Raw genomic sequence first — 22,601 nt, 5'->3', positions numbered from 1 at the left:
CCGCACGCGCAGGAACAACACTGGACAAGGAAGCGTTGGAGCGCGTGCACCCCGCCCCCCACAGCCCGCCAGCCAGCCCGCTGTCTCCCTGCCCCACTTCTCCCCGCGACAGCGATCCGGCAGGGCCGACCGGCTGCCTGCGCGAAGTACGGGCGTGGCTCCGGAGAAGGGTGGGCGGACCTCGCGCCGACTGACACAGAGGCCCCGCCCGTGGACCCACCCTTCCGCGCCCGGAAATGCGGGCTTGCAGGAGACCGGAGTCTGAGCCCGTACCCTGGCTGGCAGCAGACTTCGCTGTCTCATTTCGGCCCGGGAGTTCCACTTTAAAGCACTTTCCGGAGGCATAGAGTCGGCTTGGCCACTGAAGGCCCGGGCTGAGGGCGCTGCGTAAGTTATACCCCTGGGTCCTACGAAGTAGCTGTCATATTTTACTCAAGAACCTTATCTTAAAATCCTTAAGGAGGAAACCAAGAACTAAAAGACATCAGTTATGGGGTGCCTGGGTGGCTCAGTTGGTTAAGCATCCAACTTCAGCTCAGGTCATGATCTCACCCTCGATGGGTTCGAGCCCTACGCTGGGATCTGTGATGACAGCTGGGAGCCTGGAGCCTGCTTCCTACTCTGTGTCTCCCTCTCTCTCTGCCCCTCCCCCACTCACACTCTGTCTCTCAAAAGTGAATATTAAAAAAAATTTTTTAATAAAAGACATCAGTTAAAATTCCCACCTCATTCTATCCAAAAAGGAATGAGTTTTTCATTCATTTTATTATTTGAATACTGTTCTAGTCACTTACTACATATTGACCTGTGTGAGCTTCATTGGACAAGTTTTCGGTGTCTCTCTGTACAGCACGATCTGGGCACTGGGCTGGGGGAATATGACAGAAATAGAGAATATTGTTCTTGCCCCTGAGGAACAAATACTTTATCTGGGAAGCAAACATAATTGCGAGAAATAATTCAGGACCAACTTTATTTTGCCTGTTTCCTTCTCTGTGAAGTGAGGAAATTGGACAACATTCCCTTCCAACTCTAATACAGTGATGCTAATACAATAAATACAAACTAAAGAAATTCTGAGGACTTCAAAATAAGTACTTCATATCCCTTTGCTCTCTCATCCTAATCTCCATAAATACCCTTCAAGATTTTACTTGGACACTTTTCCACTATTTCAGATAAAGCACCATTTCCAACTTTCAGATAGAATCGCCCATAGTTTTTACCCCTCCAACTGGTTTCTTAGTCCTCTTGCCTGTCATATCTCTGCAAATACTCCACCATTTGTTTCAAATCCATACTTCTCTCTCCAGCTCTACCGCTCCGCCATCTTCCTTGTAATCTGCTTCCCAGCAGGGTAGATTCTGTTAACCCTAAGGGAAGGCCCAACGACTCAGTGAAAACACTGTTCAAGCCATGTAGAGGTACCTTGCAACAAACCTCCCTACTCGCATTCATCTTGTCCAATCTGTTCCCTTTATTCAGCTGATTCCTAGCATTTCCTTTCTTTTTTCTTCCCAGACTGTCACCATGGAGAGATCTCAAATGATCAATGCAACTGAAGTGGGAAAATGGGGGAGAAGATGGAGATAAGAGCCCAACTAGTTCATGGTCTTAACTTACTGAAACAAGTCCTTGTAAAAAACACCAAGCCTTTTAATGTCATGGGCACATACCAGGTATCCCCAAATGTTTAACGTTGAGTCCCCAAAGCAAAGGAGGAAAAAAAAATCGGTATTTCTTTCTTTTTAAAACATGGGACTCAAGGGGCGCCTGGGTGGCTCAGTAGGTTAAGCAGCCGACTTCACCTCAGGTCATGATCTCACGGTCCGTGAGTTCGAGCCCCGCGTCGGGCTCTGTGCTGACAGCTCAGAGCCTGGAACCTGTTTCAGATTCTGTGTCTCCCTCTCTCTGACCCTCCCCTGTTCATGCTCTGTCTCTCTCTGTCTCAAAAATAAACGTTAAAAAAACAAAAACATGGGACTCAAACTCACCACCACGAGAACAAGTCACACCCTCCCTCCATGGACTGAGCCAGCCAGTTACCCCCCAAAAAATGTTTCTAAAAATAAAAAGACCTGCTAGTCACTGAAATTCCAGCAGATGGCAGACACTTCTGTTCACCACAACCATGCTTGAAAGACCTAGGAGCAAACTTTTTAGAATTGACCCAGAAACAAAAAGGAAGAAATGAGGTAAGCAGAGAACAAAAGTTTTCTACCCCCCGTTCAGAGAAAGATATCCCTACATTTGTCCAAAACGAAGCAGTTATCATCCAAGAGCAAAACACAAGTGTAATGCAGTAAAAAAAAAAAAAAAAAAAAAAAAAAAAAAAAAAAAAAAAAAAAAAAAAAAAAAAAAAAAAAAGAGAGAGAGAGACACAGCTGGATTCCTATCCTTAAATTATTAGCTTTAAGAATTCACACAGTTGGGGCGCCTGGGTGGCTCAGTCGGTTAAGCGGCCGACTTCGGCTCAGGTCATGATCTCACGGTCCGTGAGTTCGGGCCCCACGTCGGGCTCTGTGCTGACAGCTCGGAGCCTGGAGCCTGCTTCAGATTCTGTGTCTCCCTCTCTCTCTGCCCCTCCCCTGTTCATGCTCTGTCTCTCTCTGTCTCAAAAATAAATAAACGTTAAAAAAATAAAATAAAATAAGAATTCACACAGTTGGGGTGCCTGGGTGGCTCAGTCGGTTAAGGGTCCAACTCTTGATTTCGGCTCAGGTCATGATCTCACGGCTCCTGAGTTCAAGCCCTGCATCAGGCTCTGCACTGACAGCACAGAGCCTGCTTGTTATTTCCACCACCCCCCCCGCCCCCGCTCTCTGCCCCTACCCTGCTTGCACTCTCTCTCTCTCAAAATAAATAAACTTAAAAAAAAAAAAATTCACACAGTTACTAAACCTTTATGTTCTGCATTGGTAAAACTGTTAAGATCTACCCTACAATACCTCTGTGAAAATTAAATGAGGTAAGAACTATAGTACGGTATCTAGTTTTAGCAGTGAATAAATATTGGTTCCTTCTTACTACACTTAACCCTTTCTCTCAACTGCAGTAACAAATTCAGAGTAAAACATTTTATTGGCTATTTATTAAGCTGTATTCCTTGAGGGTCTTTAGCCATAATTAGTCAAAAATCTAGTAAAACTGAGGTGCTCGGAAAGTGGAAACAGAGAAAAAGTTTGGATGCAAATAAGGCTCTTAAAAGGGCCCACACCAAAGGTTTCCAGCATCTCAAGAGTAGTAGCGGTGACTCTTGTAAGACTCAAGGATCAATCAGATTATGAAATAGCACACCTAATAAATGACAACATGATGACTAATAATGAAATTCTTTATCATTCTGGAGAAAGTAGGAGAAAAGTCACACATCAATAATCCATGATGCCAAGCTTCTGAGGAGTAAAAATTTCCCAACTAAGAGAGGTATCTCCCTCAGTTTCTGTTTTATCAATACGAACAAAAAGTATGTGCTCCTTCACCAGCAAGTCCTGTACTCAAAAAGAACTGACCCAAAGTCTGGGAGAACAACCAATTCAAGTGTGAAGGGCTGAAGCTTCCAGCCACAGCCACTGTATTCTGTCATGCATCTTCATCTCAGTGGTGACAAGGCCACTGCCCGGGGAGCCTGTGGCAGGGATCCCAAGGTGGAGCAGCAGCAGCAAATGTCATGAACACTGTGCGGTGGCACTGGCTCACAGCTTCCAGACTCATAGCTCTGCGTGATGAGCTTCTGTCTTTAACAACTCAGTGGGCTTCATGAAGATGCCTTCCATGGTTTTCCAGTAGTTGTTCTGGCTAGGCTGGGCCATGCCATGTACCTCTTTTTGCCCACTAATGGGTCGACCGTATTGTTCTCCGGTGACAGACAGCAGAACTTCAGTGGAAGAATGCTTGAACCGCACCTCACCATCCCTCACCCAGTAGGGCCCATTACAGAGCACTGTCCAGTCATCCAGATAATCGCCTTCACCCTCCTCACCAAAAGCGCTCACTTCCTGAAAGACACAAAGGGTTGCAATATTAGCATGACTGACACATAGGCTCGGAAAGGAGACAGAGAGGGAATGGGAAGAAAACTAAGGCTACCCAAGGTGAAAAATAAGAGGCTTTCCAGGGTTATTTAAAAATAAAAAGACGTGGGGCGCCTGGGTGGCTCAGTCGGTTGAGCGTCCGACTTCAGCTCAGGTCATGATCTCGCGGTGTGTGAGTTCGAGCCCCACGTCGGGCTCTGTGCTGACAGCTCGGAGCCTGGAGCCTGCTTCGGATTCTGTGTCTCCCTCTCTCTCTGCCCCTCCCCTGCTCATGCTCTGTCTCTCTCTGTCTCAAAAATAAATAAAAACATTAAAATACATAAATAAATAAAAAGACACAAAGGACATGAAATCAGTTGCCCTAGGATTATGTTCCAAACACTTACTTTACAAGAAATCCAATGCTTGCCTTATGTTTTCTATTACAGTCTTACTCTTGTTCTTTGACTTGAAGTATTCCTGCCCCATTCCCTTAACTACATTTTAAGTGACCTGGTGAGCAACACAAGTTACAAAGGGGGATGGGCTCTGGAGACTGGCAGACCTTGAACCCCAGCTCCATTCCTTCCTGTGTAACTCCTCTGAGCCTTCATTTTCTCATCTAAAAAATGATGACAGTATCACATTATAGAATAATTGTAAGAACTAAATGAAATAATAGAATAAGTGATAGCAGTCTCTCTTCCACTTCTCTCCTAATCCCATTCCCCTTAAAGCCAAATATTCAGAATTTCTACTGCAATAGAAAAGTTACAGGGGCATCTGGGCAGCTCAGTTGGTTAAGCATGTCCTTTTTTTAATTGTTTAAAAAAAATGTTAATGTTTATGTCTGAGAGCAAGAGAGAACACAAGCAGGGGAGGAGCAGAGACACAGAGACAAAGACACAGACTCCAAACCAGGGTCCAGGCTCTGAGCTGTCAGCATAGAGCCTAATGCAGGGCTCGAACTCACGAACTACAAGATCATGACCTGAACCGAAGTCAGACGCTCAAGTGACTGAGCCACCCAGGTGCCCCTAATTTTTTTAATGTTTAGTCATTTTTTGAGAAAGAGAGAAAGAGAAAGCGTGAGTGTGGGAGAGGGAGAGAAAGAGGGAGACAAAGAATCTGAAGCAGGCTACAGGCTCTGAGCTATCAGCACAGAACCCGATGCGGGGCTCGAACTCACGAACCACAAGATCATGACCTGCATGAGGCTATGTGCTGACAGCTAGCTCAGGGCCTGGAGCCTGCTTTGGATTCTTTGCCTCTTTCTCTCTCTGTCCCTCCCCCTTTCGCGCTCTCTCTCTCAAAATAATATTTCTTTAAAAATAAATAAAAATAAAAGATTAAATAAATAAATAAATAAATAAAACAGTCATTTGGAAACAGAGTCTGTAAGACTAAAGGCAAAAGGAACTATACATAATTAACAATTCTACTATACTTGCATATGGAACTGAACAAGTAATAACTAACAGTGGTGGGAGCCAGATTATCTGTTAGCGTGGAAATTTACAAATAAGTAAAGAGAAGAGGCTAGAATGACTTAAGTGGTAATGGATTATATGCAGTTGGAGATGTCAGTAGGAACTCATGTTTAACATAATACAGATACAGGTCCTTACGCATATAAACATTTAGTAATATGTGTATACATATACACGTTTCTTTGCTCTGTCAGGTGAGAAGGCCTAAAAGATCCAACACACCCCAGTAGCAACAAACTCATGTAAGAGCTAAGATCATGGTTTCTAATATCATCCTCCGATAAAAGGAAACAGACCTTCTTGGAGGAATAGCTGATTCTAAGGACTGGGGCAAGAAATATACAAGATGAAAAAACTAAAAAGAAATATACAAGATGAGCCTAGAATATCTTTGAGTGCCAGAAAGGACAGTTTAAAACACACACACACACACATACACAAAAATGGGAGTATGTCAAATGGACGGAGGAGACAAATGAAAGAGCTCCCAATGGCAAAAGTTGGAACAATTTGAGCAAAAAATAAAGGCAGTGTTAGGGGATCATAACTCAATGTATAAAATATTCATGAGCCCATACTGATATAAATAAATGATTGAATAAATAAGTAAAAAGAGACAAATCTCCCATGCAGAAGAATTCCAAATAAATTTTGTAGCTACTCTATCCTATGGGAAAGGGAGTATAACTCCCATTCCTTAAGTGTGGGTTGTGCACAGTGACCTCCTTCCAAAAACACAATATGAAAAGGAGGAAGAAAAGAATAGCTTTACTAGAGAAACCTGACAAACACTATTTCAGCAAGGTAATCAATTACCAACATAATCATGCAGCTCAGTATGTACCCTTGACTCTGTTATGAAAATGCCACTTTACTGTGGCCTTCCTCCCAAAAACCTTTGTAAATCTGATCTATTGTGACAAAAATATCAGACAGAGCTCACTAGAGGAGCACCCTATAATACACTTGACCAGCATCCCTCAAAACTACCAAGGTCATCAAAAACAAGAATTTGAGAAAGTATCACACCTAAGAGTAGCATGAGACAGGACAACTAAATGGCATGTGGTAGCCTGAATGGGGTCCTGGAACAGAAAAAGTACGGTAGGTAAAATCTAAGGAAATCAAAACAAACCTCGGACTCTGGTTGATAACAAGGGGCACCTGAGTGGCTCAGCGAATTGGGCATCCCACCCGTGATTTCAGCTCAGGTCATGATCTCGCGTTTCACGGGTTCAACCCCCCTAGCTGGGCTCTGTGCTGAGGGTGTGGAGCCTACTTGGGATTCTCTTCCTGCCCCTCCTCCCTGCTGGCATTAGCACTTTCTCTAAATAAATGAATTAAAAAAAAAAAAATCAGTGTATCCATACTACTTTATAGACTGCATGAAATTTACCTAATGTAAGATGCTAGTATGGAAAACTATGTGCAGAGTGGGGGTAGGACGGAAGTAGGCATTAAGGGGTCCATATCTCCTAAAAGCTCAAGGCTTGAAAAAGTAGCATGATACTAGGGCACCTGGTTGGCTCACTAAGTAGTGCATGCAACTCTTGATATTGGGGGTCATGAATTCAAGCCTCAGACTGGGCACAGAGCTTACTTAAAAAATAAAAATAAGAAAGTGGCACAAAACCTAATTCATTTTCTTAATATGGTTACTTGGCATCATTTAAAATAATGATTTTTATTCAAAGTTTGGAAAACATTGTTTTGTTGTTTTTTTTTTTTTATTTTTTAACATTTATTCATTCTTGAAACAGAGACAGACACAGAGCGAGCTAGGGAGGGTCAGAGAGAGAGGGAGACAGAGAATCCAGAAGCAGGCTCCAGCACAGAGCCCGACGTGGGACTCAAACTCACAAGCTGTGAGATCATGACCTGAGCTGAAGCCAGACACTTAACCAACTGAGCCACCCAGGCTCCCCTGTTGTTTGTTTTTTTTAAGTATAGTGGAAACACAATGTTACATCAGTTTCAGATGTATATTCAACAAGTCTATATATATCGTTATGCTCACCCCAAGTGCGTAACTACATCTGTCACCATACAATGCTATTACAATACCACTGACTATATTCCCTATCCTGTAGCTTTCATCCATGTCAAAGGGACTTATTCATTCTGTGACTGGAAGCTTGCTATCTCCCACACTCCTTCACCCATGCTGCCCATCTCCCCACTCCCTTCCTCTCCAACAACCATCAGTTTGTTCTCCACATTTATAGGTCTGACTCTGCTTTTTGTTTGTTTTCTTAGATCCCACATATAAGTGAAATCGTATGCTATTTGTCTTTCTCTGACTTATTTCACTTAGCATAATACCCTCTAGGTCCATCCATGTTGTCACAGATGGCAAGATCTCATCCTTTTGTATGGCTGAGTCTATTGTGTATATATGTCTATGCCAAATCTTTCTTACCCACTCATCTACTGATGTACACTTGGGTTGCCTCCATATCTGGACTATTGCAAATAATGCTGCAATAAATATAGTGGTACATCTATCTTTTCAAATTATTGTTTTCCTTTTCTTTAGATAAATAGTAGTGGAAATACTGGATCATACGATATTTCTATTTTTAACTTTTTGAGGAAACTCCATACTATTTTCCACAGTGGCTGCACCAGTTGGCATTCCCACCAACAGTGCACAAGGGTTCCCTTTTCTCTGCTTCCTTGCCAACGCTTGTTTTTATTTGATCATAGCCATTGTGACAAAGGATATCTCGTTGTGGTTTTTGATTCACATTTCCTTGATGATGAGTGATGTTCAGCATCTTTTCATGTGTCAACACTGGGCTTCTTTATTGCAGGATTTATCAAGGTGACTTATGATATGCTAACATATACCTATTCTTTCCTCATTTCTTGATTTCATCTAGATGCACAATCTCTACTTTGACCAGAAACAATGTCCTTCAACACTTTTGAGACAAAGCCAATTCTCCAGATCTGTACAAAAATAACAGCTACACCTAAAAAAGAAAGAGCTAAGAACCCAGATATCAGACCACTCAATGGAGTAATGCACAGGATGCCACCACACCTGGTTCCCAGAAAGAGGTGAGGTGAAGTGGTGACTATGGAGATTTCGGCCAGTGTTGACATGTGTCAGCCGGATGGGTTGGCCACACCTGATGGGGGTTCCCCTCTCACACACTGTAGCGGTCTTCCCCCGTATCCTCCAGTAACTATTGCTGTCATCCACAGAGGTTACACCTGTCACTGACTGCTGCCCACTACCTGCAGTCAAAAAAAAAAAAAAAGGAAGGAAAAGGGTGAGCTCAACCAGTCACTCTCTTTCCTAAGGCCAATAATGCACCCTGTGCATAAAATAGGTTTGGAGGAGTAGAGAGGAAACCCTGAGCTTGATAATATTTTTTTGTCTACAGCATTAAAAAATATGTGAAAAATACTAAACATGTTTACATAGTATTGTCTGATAAATTGTAATTAACACTGTACTGTGTCAGAAAACTCTAAGCATTTGCATCAAAGGGCACTAAATAAATGCACTTACGTTCATTTTTTTGAAGCATGAGTATTGTTTACCTATATATAATATCCTGGATAGCACCTAGGATTTGTCAGGTGTCTAATCATACAATTGAAACGTATTTACTATTATTCAACGGTTTATTACTGTCACATCGCGTTACAATGTATTACTTTTGTCACATTTCACAATTAAAAGGAGATTAGCTTTTGTTGTCAACTTTAATCCAAGCGGTTGTTGCAGCTCCTTAATTCCTGTAAGTGATCTATGTTATAAAAGTATTCTTGAGTCCTCTGAATTTGGTTGATGCTGCCTCAAGAGGTACAATTCTATGGGTTAAAAATACATAGCTACAAGGTTATAAAGAAAAAGTAAAACATACAATAAAAGTTGCCAGGTAGCTAACGTGTACTGAGCACTTTCTTAACATCAAATACCAATCCAAACCTTTTGCCTGAATATTCTTATTTCATACATGCATATATTCTCTTAGGTAGGTCTTATCATTACGATCATCCCCATTTTACACTGCATTGTCAGAAAGGTACACCCAAGGTCACACAGGGCCGGGGTTGAACCTAGATGGCCCAACTCTAGAACTCACACTCTTAACCACTCTACCACATGGCCTCCCATGAAGCTTCATTTCCTGTCAAGTTTCTGTAAAGTTATATCAGAGACCACTTTCTCTTATAAACTCCAGGAATATTCTCTTCCCTAGGCTTTCATCTATTACTCAGTTCTTTAAGGTACTCAAGACACTTTCCTAGCTACTCTCACCTTTCCTCCTAGCTTTGCCTTCAGTACCCTAGCGATACTCGCCTTTTACCACTTAACACATTATGCCTTATACCACAGTTATCTGGGTGAATGTAGCCAAACTACCAGTTTCTCGCTATTGCCTCTTCCACTCACAATGGACTTTGTTACATCTAGAAAGAAAGAAAGAAAGAAAGAAAGAAAGAAAGAAAGAAAGAAAGAAAGAAAGAAAGAAAGAAAGAAAAGAAGAAGAAGAAGAAAGAAAGAAAGAAAGAAAGAAAGAAAGAAAGAAAGAAAGAAAGAAAGAAAGAAAGAAAATCAAGTCTCCCTCCTGACTTCTGGTTATTGCCTTACAGCCTTACAGCTCTCTTTGTCCTGGATCACTGCCAGGCTTCACTAAATCATGGTCTACACTTGGTGTCTTCCACTTTTTTATATTCCATTCAACTCTCCACTTCCTCTCCTATCCTTCAGAGATCAGATGGGATTGAGTGTGTTCAGAGTAGTATGGCCAGTAGAGTTTTCTCCCACCCTTAAATCTTGGATTACCCAGAGTCTACCTTTGTCCTTTTTTTTTTTTTAATTTTTGTAATGTTTATTTATTTTTGAGAGAAAGAGACAGAGTGTGAGCAGGGGAGGGGCAGAGAGAGAAGGAGCCACAGAATTTGAGAATTCGAGCTGTCAGCACAGAGCCTGATTCGGGGCTCAAACCCACGAACCGAGAGATCATGACCTGAGCTGAAGTCGGACGCTTAACCAGCTGAGCCACCCAGGTGCCCCTATCCTTATCTATTCTTAAATACTCGTTGGAGGTCAGGACAAAAGTATTGATACATGCTTCAACAGGTTCTTCAAGGGATTCAAATTGACACCAGATTGAGAAGAACCACGGTTCATCCTGAGCAATCTCACTTTCCAGATATTTTCAACTCCCCGCCCTGTGGTACAATGATGTTGTACTTAACTCTCTACCTCAGGCTCAGCACAGATCTTTCTTTTGAGATCCAGACTGAATCTGGTTCTAAAATCTGGCTGCCCATTAGAAGCACCTGAAAAACTTTCAAATCTACACATTACTATTGTCAGGCCTCTCTCCCACATTCTGATTTAGTAGATCCAAACTAGGAAACTACATCAAATTAAAAAGTAACAAGCTGGCACATAGTAGGTGTTCACTGAATGGCTGCTAGGATTATAAAACATCCCAACAGTGACAACTCAATTCCTTTCCTAGTTTAACTGGTCAGACGAGTTTTGAGAATCCTGAGCCATGGACCAGCCCCCATCTTCTCTTAGCTAATATCATCAGTCATCCAACACAGAAATCTAGCAATCATCTTAGATGCTTCTCACATCTCACTAGCCGAACTTTTTTTGGTCAGTTTTTGTTTTCCTGTAACTTGCTAACTGGCTCACTATATCTCCTGTATCTAGAACAATATTAGGGACATAATAAAATTTTATTGAATGAACCCACCAACTAAGCATTTTAATGTCCTACGTTAAAAAGCCCTCTAAATGATTTCCTCCCCAATTCCAATGAGTGCTTTAAATTCTCTACAAGGGTAAATTTGAGTAAAAACAGGACAAAGGAAAAGGATTGAAGAGCGAGTATAAAATACAAAATAGCTAGAACAGAGGAAATATAGTTAAAAAGTGAGGTCTTGGAGTTCAAGACTTCAGAGATAACAGCACTTACTGTAATTTTCTACATGTCTGTCTCTCCCGCACTGAGTAGTGCCAGCCTGGAGTAGCTGAAAGCAGGCTTTGAAACTGGACAGATTTGGTTCGAACCCCGTCTCTGTCATTCACTAGCTGCAAGTCTCTGAGCATGTGATTTATTTGAGTTTGTTTCCTCATCTGTAAAATGAGGGTAACAATCGTCTCTACCTCGTAAGAATGTCATAAATCCAAAAAAGCATCCGTGCAATGTGCCCGGTACGTAACTCACCAGACAGAAGCTAGTATAATTATTACGCCCAATTCTCCGATTCTCCGCCTCTAAACCTCAGGAACCCCAGGATCCCCTAACCTTCCCAGACCACACCCCTCAGATATTCTCTTGGCCCCGCCCCCTCCGGAGCCTACCAGGCCTTCCCAGCCCACCCGAACCCGGGTGGCAGTACCTGACCCATATCGCACGTCGTGTGAGTGCAGTCGCACGTTGTGGCGCGTATTGAGTAGCTTCACTACAGAGCCGCATGTAACAACAGCCAGATTGGACGCTCCCACAGCACTCCACAAACCGCCCAACATCAGTAGCGGCACCACCGCCATCCTAGCTATAGCGCAGAAACCCTAATCTTCGAAGAAAAATTAGGCCCCTCCCCGGAAGCGGAAGCTGCGGGCGGAACCACAGAGAGGAGGAAACGGAGACGCCCTAGTCTAGTCTTTATGGTTCCTTTGGCTAGAGCGGCCTGAGGAAGAAGCCAGGCCTGACGTTTTAGATCCCCAAGCTCTGTTCCCAAGCCTCTGCGACACTTTCTTCCTGAGCCACTTCTGCCAGTTTCCGCGCCCTCCCAAACGAAGCCTCGAGAGCCGGGTGAGAGGAGAGAGCAAGAAATGGCCCGCCCACTCCCGGTGACAGGGAGCCGGAAGTGACGTAGCACGTTGACGCAGCAGCGGCGGCGGTGGCGGCGGAGGGGCCGTGCGGTGGGTCCGTACTATCTTTTCCCAGTCTCGGTTCGACGACTCCATTTTCGTCGGTGGGGGCTTAGCGCACCGGAGTAGCGGCGGGCTTCAGGCAGGTAAAGTTCGGACTGGAAAGCGTGTTCCTCGAATGGGGCAGGTGAGAGGAACTAGGCTCCTAGGGCCTGGTCCCGTAAGGGAAGAGGTATTGGGGAGCCGTATGCGGGAAGAAGGGGGGGCCCCCGGCCTTCACTGCTCTATGAAGGAAAAGGAGGAGGAAACCGGAGTAGTTGCCTAGAGTCTCAGCGCTTTTCCCAACCCTGTGCTACCCGGAACCGGTGAATTGGTCGCCTTGTTGTATCAACAGGCTTCCCGGGATTCCGTCCTTCTCTCGCAGCTTGTGAAAATTGGGCCACGCCAAAAGATTGGGAATGGAAGGGACTTAAGGCTTCTGAGTCAGGATCAGGTGATCGAATTTATTGTTCTGGGGATGTTAAACCTACGGAGCTTTCAGCAGCTCGATCATCAAGTTAGAGGGTGATGCCAAATGGTATTTTTTTCTGATTGTTGAAAATAAAATTAGAACTTTTTATATAGATGCCTGCATTCATCAACCGCCTACCCCAAACATCAGAATGAGCTATTAAGTGAAAACTTCATTTTCTTCCATTTTCTGCCTTTCTCCCCAGGCAGTACCTTGAACCAGCAGGAGCAGTTCTTTTTCTAGGTTGTTTGAAGAAGTGATACTTATTTTTATTTAAGAGGAGGCCTAAACTCTCTGAAAATGCATCCGTGGAAATTCACTGTAATATCAGAAGTAGCAAGGGAGTATTAAGTTACACCGCTGCTATTAATGAACATGGAGAATGTAAACAGTCTTGAATTTGATTAATTTATTCGGGGGAAAAAAGCCTACCTGCACTATGTATCTGGATGTTACTGGTTTTAAAGTCTTCAGTGTATTTATTGCAAAAGTATGATTACTCCCTTATCAGCCGAATTTAGAGCCTTTTCCATCACTAGTGTTCCTTCTGCCAATACAAATATGTTCTTCTTTTAATCTTGTATGGCTACTGGATTAGATTAGCATAGTATTGTTACTCTAAGAGGTTTAAACCTCATTAAGAGATTAATCACATCTGGAAGTGGTGCAGTCTAGAGAGGCTCGGGCATGTTTCACAGTTCTTTCTCAATAGATCTTCACAAGAAAAGAAGCCTACCCAGTATAGTGGAAATAAATGGGCTTTGGAGGCACGTAAATTTGCCCTTGATCCTGTGTTCTTGGTCTCAATAAATGGTGCCATGGTCAGAATCCTGTGTAAAATCCTTGGATTTTTCCTATTACTCCTGGATCAAATTAGTCACCCAATCCTACCAAACCTGCTCCCATCACATACACATTCTGCTCTGGTATCCCGCTTATCCCCCTCCAACTACTAGTTTTTTATTTCCCTTCATAGCCAGATTTCTCCTTGTATCAGCTTTCTTGAATTTTATTCATTCTTCAGGCTATACTAGTTTGGCTTCTCTTCTGACCATTTGGTTGAAATTTCTGTCAAGGTTACCAGTGTTTTCTGTATTGCTGGATCTCATGGATACTTTGTTCTCGTCGTCTTCCTCAATCCCTGGAATATGCAACACAGTTTACTCCTGGATTGTCTCCATTTCTCTGGTTGCTCCTTCTCAGTCTCCTTTCCTAGCCACTTTTGCTTTCTGCCTACTGTCTAAATGTTGAATTTCCTTCAGAGTTTAATCCTGGATTCTCTGCATGCGTCCTTTAGATGATCCAGTCTCATATCTTTAATAACCATCTGAAAGCTGGCAACTCTCAAGTTCAAACCCCTAGCCCAGCCTTCTCTGTGTTCAAGAATCGTACACAGAATTCCTGTTTAATAGCTCCATTTGGATGTCTCTTAGACGTCCCTAATCTAACATAACAAAAAGAATGTTGTAGTTTTCCCATCATTCCAAACCTTGTCTTCCCTCTCTCTAAGTGTTAACTCTCATCCACAGGGTTACCAAAGCCAGACCTCTGAAAGTTATCCTGTTGTTGTTGTTGTTGTTGTTGTTGTTGTTGTTGTTGTTGTTGTTTTTCCTTACCACTCTCCTCCCCCAAGTCTTTTAGTAAGGCCTGTCACTTCTACTTCCAAAGTATATTTCCAATCTATCTTAGGTTCTCCATTTCTACTTCTACCACCCTCTTCCAAGCCACTATCGTCTTTTGCATGGGCTCCAACAATAGTATCCTCAATTTTCCCTGGTTCCACTCGGATACCCCTGCTGTCCATTTTCCACATAGCAGGTCAAGTCTGTTTAAAACACTCCAGTGGTTTTCCTTGGCCTTCATAGCCCCACTTGTGCAGCCCCTCAACCCCCTTCCGTTCTGCTGCCTTCACCATTCTCTGGTCACACTGGCCTTAGGACATGCCAAGTTCTTGCCCACCTTTTCTACCAGGAACCTCTTCCCCTGGCTCTTCATACCACATCCTACCCATTCTTGACATCTCAGCCTAACGTCACCCTCTCAGAGGTGAGAGTATTTCCTTCCTAGTACTTACAAAGAGGCTTATTTTGTTTGCAGTTTGTCTCTCACACCAGAATACAGATATCCTAGGGGCAAGGACTTTGTTTTGCACATGCCTGACATGTAGTAGGCACCCATCAAATGAATCTTTGTTGCGTTAGTAAGTAAATTAAGTCAATTCTGTTTAAAACCCTACAGGGACTTCCCAGCACCTTTTAGAGTCCAAAATCTTTAACTTATCCTGTCAAGGCCCTTATGACTATACTCCCAATTCATTATGAACCCTTCTCCATCTCTCCAGTCAAACTGGCCTTCACTGTCCCTGCCACAGCACATTCTGGGCCTTGTGCTGGAAGTGCCCTTCTCCATCATCACCACTTACACCAAAGAAGCCAGCTCCTCCCCTTGCTAACTCCTCCACACTCTTAAGGTGTTTATTCAAAGTCATTTCCTCTAGGGGCACCTGGGTGGTTCAGTCAGTTAAGTGTCTGACTTCAGCTCAGGTCATGATCTCACGGTTCATGAGTTCAAGCCCCGCGACGGGCTCTGTGCTGACAGCTCAGAGCCTGGAGCCTGCTTTGGATTCTGTGTCTCCCTCTCTCTGCCCTTCTCCCGCTCACCCTTTGTCTCTGTGTCTCAAAAATGAATAAACTTAAGGAAAAAAAGTCATTTCCTCAAGACCCAAGTTGGAGTCTACTCTCACAGGTTCCCATGGTACCTTGGTCACTAATTCTTTCAATTACTCCTGTACTTGTAGCTCAGGGGTCACCAAACTAAAGCCCCTTGGCCAAATCAGGCCACTCCTGTTCACTTATACGTTATCAGTATCTGATTTTGTACTGCAGTGTCAGATCTGGCCCTCTGTGGTTTGATAGCCCCTGTGCTAGGACAGGAACTATATGTTCCCCAGTGTGTGTGGCACAAGGCTCAGTAACTTACTCCCTGTGTTGCAGGGATTCTGACTCGGTTACATGTTTCAGTTGTTTCTGCTCCTCTTTTGCCCTTTCCTTATTCCCCAAGGAAATGTGGAAAGAAAAGAGATAACTGATATTTTAAATTACTTAATATTGGTAGTCATTGTTAACCATAATTTTTTTTAAGTTTATTTTGCAGGGTGGGGGAGAGAACAAGTGGGGGAGGGGCAGAGAGAGACAGAGAGAGAGAGAGAGAGAATCCCAAACAAGCTCCGCACCATCACCACAGAGCCTGACACAGGGCTTGAACCCAGGAACCATGACATGATATCGCGACCTGGGCCGAGATCTAGCTTAACCGACTGAGCCACCCAGGCACCCCAACGATAATGCTTTTTATACTATGTATTTGAAAAGATCATAAGGCTGTTATTTTCTGTAAATGTGGTGTGCACGTTAAAATGATTTTAGGTAGAGCTAACCTTTTCTGTATTTTTTAAAGTAATCTCTGCACCCGACATGGGGCTTGAAATCATGATCCTGAGATCAAGAGTTGCATGCTCTGCTGACTGAGCCAGCCAGGCACCCCTAACCTTTTATTTTAACATCTTGATTTGATGCGATTAGGGTTTTTTTAATAGTTCTGAGTTAAAAAGAACTTGTCATAAGTGAACTCTGTATACTTCATTGATTAAACTTTTAGGTTTTTGAATTTCAAATTGGGTAGTCCTAGGCTTTTGCTCATAACATACAGACTGCCTTATAGTTTAAACTCCACATCAGACTTGTGGGGCTATTCCCCAGACCATTAGGCCCTTTCAGACCTAAGCCTTTATTCATGTTGCCTTTTTCCAGATTATCTTCTTAACTCCTCTCAACTCAGGCATCACCTTTTCTGAGGCATTCTCTGACCTCTCTCTTCATATTGTTCTCATAGTCCTGGTATATAACTGTAATACAATGTTCACTATGCTTTATCATAACTTTATTTACAAGGTTTTTGAGAAAGAGTGTGAGTTCTACCAAGGTAAAAGGCATATTTTACTCATTTTCATATATCCAAGTCCCAGCACAGAGCTTAATCCTTAAAAAAAAGTAAATGTTAATTGAGCTGCCAGTGGAGGGAATTAACAGACATCTTCGCTCTGGTCTGGTCTCCTTTTAATTGCCTCCAACATCATCTTGTTCAAAAGGAGGGACTGCCAAGGGCCTCCCTGTGGCAATCTGATCCTAGCTCCATTCCTCATCCTGAGAGTGTCATGGTAACCACCAGCCTCTCCCTTTGAGCCACATCTTGTACTGCAGCTGTGCTTCTGCCTGGAGAAACTTCCTTTTACTACCCCTGGCCCTTCCAGACCTATTTCAGTATCAGATTTAACTTATGGTCTGAATATGGGGAAAATTCAAGAGCACAAGTACTAAATAAAAAATCTGAACTACACTGGGCCCACCTCAGATATCATATTAATAATAATCCTATGCTAGCAAATAGTATTTTGGAGACATCTGGGTGGCTCAGTGGGTTAAGTGTCCACCTCTTGGTTTTGGCTTGGTCACGATCTCACAGTTTGTGGGATCGATCCTCGCATCAGGCTCTGCCCTGACAGTGTGGAGGCTGCTCAGGATTCTTTTTCCATCCTTTTTTCTCTCTGCCCCTCCTGCACTCATGTGTGTGTGCACACTTCCTCTCTCTCAAAATAAGTATATAAACTTTAAAAAAATACATAATGTTTTTGTTCTGGAATAGTTGCTGCTTGCCAGTCTCAGCCTGCAGTGCTGTTGCAGCACCTTCTGCCCATCTAGCTCCCACAAGCTGCAGCAAGTCAGGATTGCTTCTGGCACACATCTTTTAGCTGGAAGTCTTGGCAGTGAGCTAGATTGGAAGCATTCCCCAGCTATGGCACAGCATGTACTCTATTGCTAACCTAGGGATTGGAAGGAAAGCTGTGTGTAGCACAGAGCACCAGCTGCCCCCCGGGACAGAAGAAAGCTGTTGTTTTCATCAGGTAGGCTGTCTGTTTCTCTCTGTTAAGTAGGCTGGAGGGCATCTGGTCTGCAGGAGCTGGCATTTAATGTGAAGATGTTAAGACTTTATCAGACTGAATTTGTGGGTCTGATAGCCTAATTAAAGCAAGCTGTGTGTGGGGGCTGCTGTACCCAAATCTATTTTTAATGGTTTAGTTCAGAGCTGGGGGGAGGGGGGGAGTGATGTCAAGATTAAAATTAGAGCACCAGATTTAATTAGCAGTTTTAGGTACTCACTTTTGGCAGCACTCAAGTAAATTACCTTAAGGACACAGTTCTTGGGGAAAAAAGCATCAGTCTAAGACTTTCCGTATCACCACCCTGTGGGGTGTGTCACAATCATATAGTATAGCAGCTCTCAAACTTTTTGATCTTAGGACACCTTTATCCTTTTTTTTCTTTTTCTTTTTCTTTTTTTACGTTTATTTTTGAGAGAGAGATGGGGAACCTGGGTGCCTCAGTTGGTTAAGCATCTCACTTCAGCTCAGGTCATGATCTTGCAGTTCATGAGTTCAAGCCCCACATCTGTTGTCAGCCCAGAGCCCACTTCCAATCCTCTGTCTCCCTCTCTCTCTCTGCCCCTTCCTCCAGCCTACACGCTCTCTCTCAAAAGTAAAAATATATATAATTCTATATTTTTGAGAAAGAGAGACAGTGTGAGGGGGGAGGGGCAGAGAAAGAAGGTGACATAGAACCCAAAGCAGGCTCCAGGTTCCAAGACATCAGCATCGAGCCCGAGGCTGGGCTCGAACCCACAAACCACAAAAATCATGACCTGAGCTGAAGTCTGTTGCTTAACCGACTGAGCCACCCAGGTGCCCCAGGACCCCTTTGTAGTCTTAAAGATGATTTAAGACTCCAAAGACATTTTGTGTATCTGAGTTGTATCTATCACTGTTTATGAGATTTTTATATTTTGATATTTACCAGATTACAAATTAAAATTGGGTATATTAATTCATTTAAAAATTATAACAAGTGCACCACAAAAGAAATTATTTTGCTGTATAGGGGTATATTAACACAATATACACCTTAAACTTACAGTTTCATATGTCTATCGTGTAATAAAGCTGGAGGGAAAAATAAGCCCACTACACTTTAACATAAACAGTACTTTTATGGAAACTGTAGTCTTCAAAATTAGTGAAAAGAGTGACACTGTTCTACTTTTTTTCCCACCAGTTCTTTTTAACGTCTGCCTTAATAGAATATAGCTGGATTTTCATACCTGCTTCTGCATTCAGTGTTGTGATACTACACATCATGTTACCTCTAGAAAACTCCACTGTACACTCATGAGATAAGGGAGGAGGTGGTTCCTGGACCACACATAGAGATCTACTGATAGAGTAGAACAACTGTGACTTTGGAGACAGACAAACCTTAACCCAGATCTCAGCTCTTGCAGTTGATATTTGTGTCAGCTTGAACAAGTGACTTCATCCCTGTTGAAGAGATCTGTTTTCTCCTTTGTTGAATGGAGAGAGAAGTGTACTGTAACTCATAGATCAGTGTAGGGGTTAATTGGTATTTCTGAAGTGTCTGGAACTTGGTAGGTGTGTGATTATTATTCCTCTGAGCACTTTTTTTTTTTTTTTATTTTAACTGCTTAAAGGAAAGGCCTGTATTAGTTTTGGTTGGGTTTTGTGTGAATGTTGTGGGTTGGTTCTCTTCCTATGCCTGCTCTCTGCATATAATACAAAAAATTATTTTATGGTCCTTATTTGTTTTCATATCTGTGTCTTTCTACTAGAAGTCAACTCCTTGATAACAAACAATTCTTTTTCTCTTCAAACCCCCACGTCTCAGCAGAATGTATGTACATGGTAGACATTCATTAAAACTTGAAAAGAAACCTCAGCCTGAAATTGAACATAAGACCGTATCATTGCCCCTCCCTTTACACAGAACTCAGTACCTTCAGTTTTGTTTCTTTGAGTTCATTGGTTAATTGATTGTGGTATCAATTGATACCAGTAAGAGTAATTTTCAGAAGAATTAGAGCCACAGAGTTTAAGGCTCCTTCTAGAGCTCAGAGCATTTCAAGTAGCTGTTAGCCAGCCTCCTCTTTTCTTCCATCCCACTGCCATGTTTCACTGGGAAGGTGGCACTAATATGAAAAGTAAGTAATCTATTTGATAGATATTTAGCAGTTCCTGTTTTGTACAGAGCACCTAGAAGGTACAGCTTATTTGGTACAGGGTCACCAAGTGCCTTGTAATGCCTTTCATGTTGCCATTTATGTTTTCTTGGTTTTCATTAGCCCTTCAGTTAGATATGGTCTAAGTGGGGAAAATGGGCACAAATACAGTGGACCATCATTCAGGACAAAGTGAGGGGTGATGTTGAGTTTATCAGCAGCCAGCTTCAAGATTCCAGAATAAGATCTTGATGTTATGATTTGTGAGATGCGTGCTGTTTTTTAAAGTCCTACAAGGTCTGGGGGCCTCGGTGGCTCAGTCGGTTAGACATCCAACTCTTGATTTCAGCTGAGGTGGTGATCTCACAGTTCGTGACTTCGAGCCCTGTATCAGGCTCTGCTCTGATAGTGTGGAATCTGCTTGGGATATTCTCTCTCCCTCTCTCTGTCTCTCTCTCTGCCTCCCTTGCTTGCACATGTATGCTATGCTGTCTTTCTCAAAAATAAATAAAAACTTTAAAGTCAAACAAGACACAGGAAACTCCATGTTAGGGTTAGGGTTCTGGGGTTATCCACTGCCATTTCCAGGCTTTGGATGAGTCTGAAAATGGGGAAGCAAAAGACAAATTTGGGATCAGTTGGTACAGAATTACAGAATGCTAAGGAAAATTAGGCCCAAGTTTCAAATTCAAACTCAGTTAACATGTATTGAAGCCATAAACTAGGTTCTTTCCCTTGTGTCATGTGATATTCTCAACTACTGTGCAAGGTAGGCAGGTAGTGCTATTCTTCTTTTCCAGATGAAGAAGCTGATATTTAGACAAATTGAATAATTTGCTTAGTTTACATATCTGGCAGATGGTGGAACCAGGATATGATTTCTCCTCTTAAGCCCAGCAATCTTTGCAGTTAAGTATCTTGCCTTTATTTTGTAGGCCACAGAAGTTGCTTTCAAAGTGTTTTTTTGCTGCAGAGGTCAATGGTAAAAATAGGGTTATGGTTCTAATGGTTCTGAAGAGATCCCTTCTCCACGCCACTACTGCTCCCAACCACTACTCACATAAGGGGGCTCAAGTTCATGAAATGTTGTTTAATCCATTAAAAAGGATGTTCCTTTTGGCTCTGCCAGTAGCCAGGTATAGTGTACATGAAAGTGCCTGTCATTATCACTCATTTCCCAAATTTCTTATGAGAAGCCATATAACATCACTGCTACCATATGCCAACCTATATAATTATCCATACACTAATTCTTTCCTCATTCACCCATTCCTGCTCCCAAATGATAAGTGAAATAAAATTCTTTGGCATACAGTTGACCCTTGAACAATGTAGGGGGTAAGGGCACTGGCCTCCCGCACAGTTGAAAATCTGCATATAACTTTTGACTCCCTGAAAACTTTACAAAAGCCTCAATTAACACATTTTGTATATGTACTATATATTGTATTCTTAAAGTAAACCAGAAAAAAAAAAAAGTTAAAATTGTATGGAAGAGAAAATCCGTTTACAGTACTCTGCTGTGTTTATCGGAAAAAACCTGGGGCTCCTGGGTGGCTCAGTCGGTTAAGCACCGACTTCAGCTCAGGTCATGATCTCATGGCTCGTGGATTTTTAGCCCTGTGTCTGGCTCTGTGCTGACAGCTCAGAGGCTGGAGCCTACTTCAGATTCTGTGTCTCCTTCTCTCTACCCTTCCCCTGCTTGTGCTCTCTCTCAAAAATAAATAAAAACATTAAAAAGAAATTTTTTTAAAGCCTATAAGTGGACCGTGCAATTCAAACTCCTGCTGTTTTCGAGTCAACTGTATGTAGAGAAGTTCTGTGTAATCAGTCATCTTTCTCAAGGCACATGCGAGAGGAGTAACCATGGGAAGAGTGGAAAATGGAAGAGAGAAAGCCATCTGATTCTTACTGTCTCCTCCCTAGGTGGAAATGATTGAGGGGCAGAGCAGTGGCACGTGGCTAAAAGGCTGTTTGTGGAAAGGTTTAAAGTGCTCTGTGAAGTCATGTGTCTCATTTTTTCTATCCCCATCTTCCTTCCTTCTCTAGGCATCTTAGGCAGGCCGTGAGAAAATGTCTGATTTTGTGGAAAGCGAGGCCGAGGAGTCAGAGGAAGAGTACAATGATGAAGGCGAAGTGGTGCCCCGAGTCACCAAGAAATTTGTGGAGGAGGAGGATGACGGTGAGGAGGCCCCAGCCTCAAGCTTCTCCCCACTATTGCTAAGCTTTGGATAGTTGGATTCTTGCTGATGAGAGGCTCAGGCTGAGCACAGAAGTTATCACACATGAGGTACCAGCTTGAGAATTTTCAGTCATTTATAGAAAATACCTAACTGAGCATCTGTCTGCTATGTGCCAGGTCCTGCGCCTAGAGCTAGAAATGTGAAAGGAAGACCCTGCAGTCATGGAGTCTACATTGGCGGGAGGGGACAGACAGGAAACCAACAAATAAATACATGCGTAACGTTTTCCTCTTTTAGAGACCCCGCAGTGTTGGTATTTATGAGCCCAGTTTCCTATTTCTCTGGCCAAACCCAACCATTAGGATCCTCAGCAGAGTAGAACCATGAAATGGCTTTAAAGACAGGAAGGTAAATTTAAGTGTTATC

At 42.8% G+C, this 22,601-nt stretch overlaps 2 protein-coding genes and 1 long non-coding RNA gene across 7 annotated transcripts in view; 2 read left to right on the top strand and 1 right to left on the bottom strand.

Annotated features, from left to right (window-relative positions):
* The first annotated feature begins 101 nt into the window (after positions 1–101).
* Positions 102–1,647, top strand: LOC109251852 (uncharacterized). The gene is made up of 2 exons (XR_002073729.1): positions 102–387; positions 1,522–1,647. It is a non-coding gene; the product is annotated as an uncharacterized LOC109251852 (long non-coding RNA).
* Positions 1,648–3,062: 1,415 nt separating this feature from the next.
* Positions 3,063–12,303, bottom strand: SDF2 (stromal cell derived factor 2). 3 transcript variants are annotated; one of them, XM_019423778.2, is made up of 4 exons: positions 11,885–11,998; positions 11,458–11,618; positions 8,535–8,746; positions 3,063–3,998 (listed from the first exon to the last, which is right to left on the bottom strand). In XM_019423778.2, exons 2-4 carry the CDS (start codon positions 11,564–11,566, stop codon positions 3,711–3,713), a joined length of 609 nt encoding a protein of 202 aa, XP_019279323.1. In that variant the 5' UTR covers positions 11,567–11,618; positions 11,885–11,998; the 3' UTR covers positions 3,063–3,710. The 3 variants fall into 3 exon arrangements, with proteins under 3 accessions (XP_019279323.1, XP_019279321.1, XP_019279322.1); XM_019423776.2 differs by lacking the exon at positions 11,458–11,618 and having other exon boundaries at positions 11,885–12,303; XM_019423777.2 differs by lacking the exon at positions 11,458–11,618 and having other exon boundaries at positions 8,550–8,746; positions 11,885–12,291.
* A 61-nt stretch (positions 12,304–12,364) lies between these two features.
* SUPT6H (SPT6 homolog, histone chaperone and transcription elongation factor) overlaps positions 12,365–22,601 on the top strand; it is a 32,723-nt gene continuing 22,486 nt past the window's right edge. Inside the window, exons 1-2 of one of the 3 annotated variants that reach the window (XM_019423773.2) lie at positions 12,365–12,505; positions 22,042–22,174. In XM_019423773.2, the coding sequence (XP_019279318.1) occupies positions 22,066–22,174 (109 nt within the window). In that variant the 5' untranslated portion in view covers positions 12,365–12,505; positions 22,042–22,065. Of the gene's footprint in view, positions 12,547–22,041; positions 22,175–22,601 lie in introns of all 3 variants that reach the window. The other 2 variants (XM_019423774.2, XM_019423775.2) reach the window with 2 other exon arrangements.

Source organism: Panthera pardus, unplaced genomic scaffold (genome assembly GCF_024362965.1).
Source record: "Panthera pardus isolate Hobbes unplaced genomic scaffold, ASM2436296v1 HiC_scaffold_3, whole genome shotgun sequence".
NCBI classification, from domain to species: domain Eukaryota; kingdom Metazoa; phylum Chordata; class Mammalia; order Carnivora; family Felidae; genus Panthera; species Panthera pardus.
This window is presented reverse-complemented; position numbering and strand designations above follow the sequence as displayed.

Excerpts from the sequence above, each read along its gene's own strand:
- SDF2 (XM_019423776.2), bottom strand. The coding sequence starts at position 12,035 with ATGGCGGTGGTGCCGCTACTGATGTTGGGCGGTTTGTGGAGTGCTGTG. Across the intron at positions 8,747-11,884 it reads CGACGTGCGATATGGGTCAG|GTAGTGGGCAGCAGTCAGTG; the intron begins GTACTGCCACCC and ends TTTTGACTGCAG. Across the intron at positions 3,999-8,534 it reads ACCAGGTGTGGTGGCATCCT|GAAGTGAGCGCTTTTGGTGA; the intron begins GTGCATTACTCC and ends TGTGTCTTTCAG.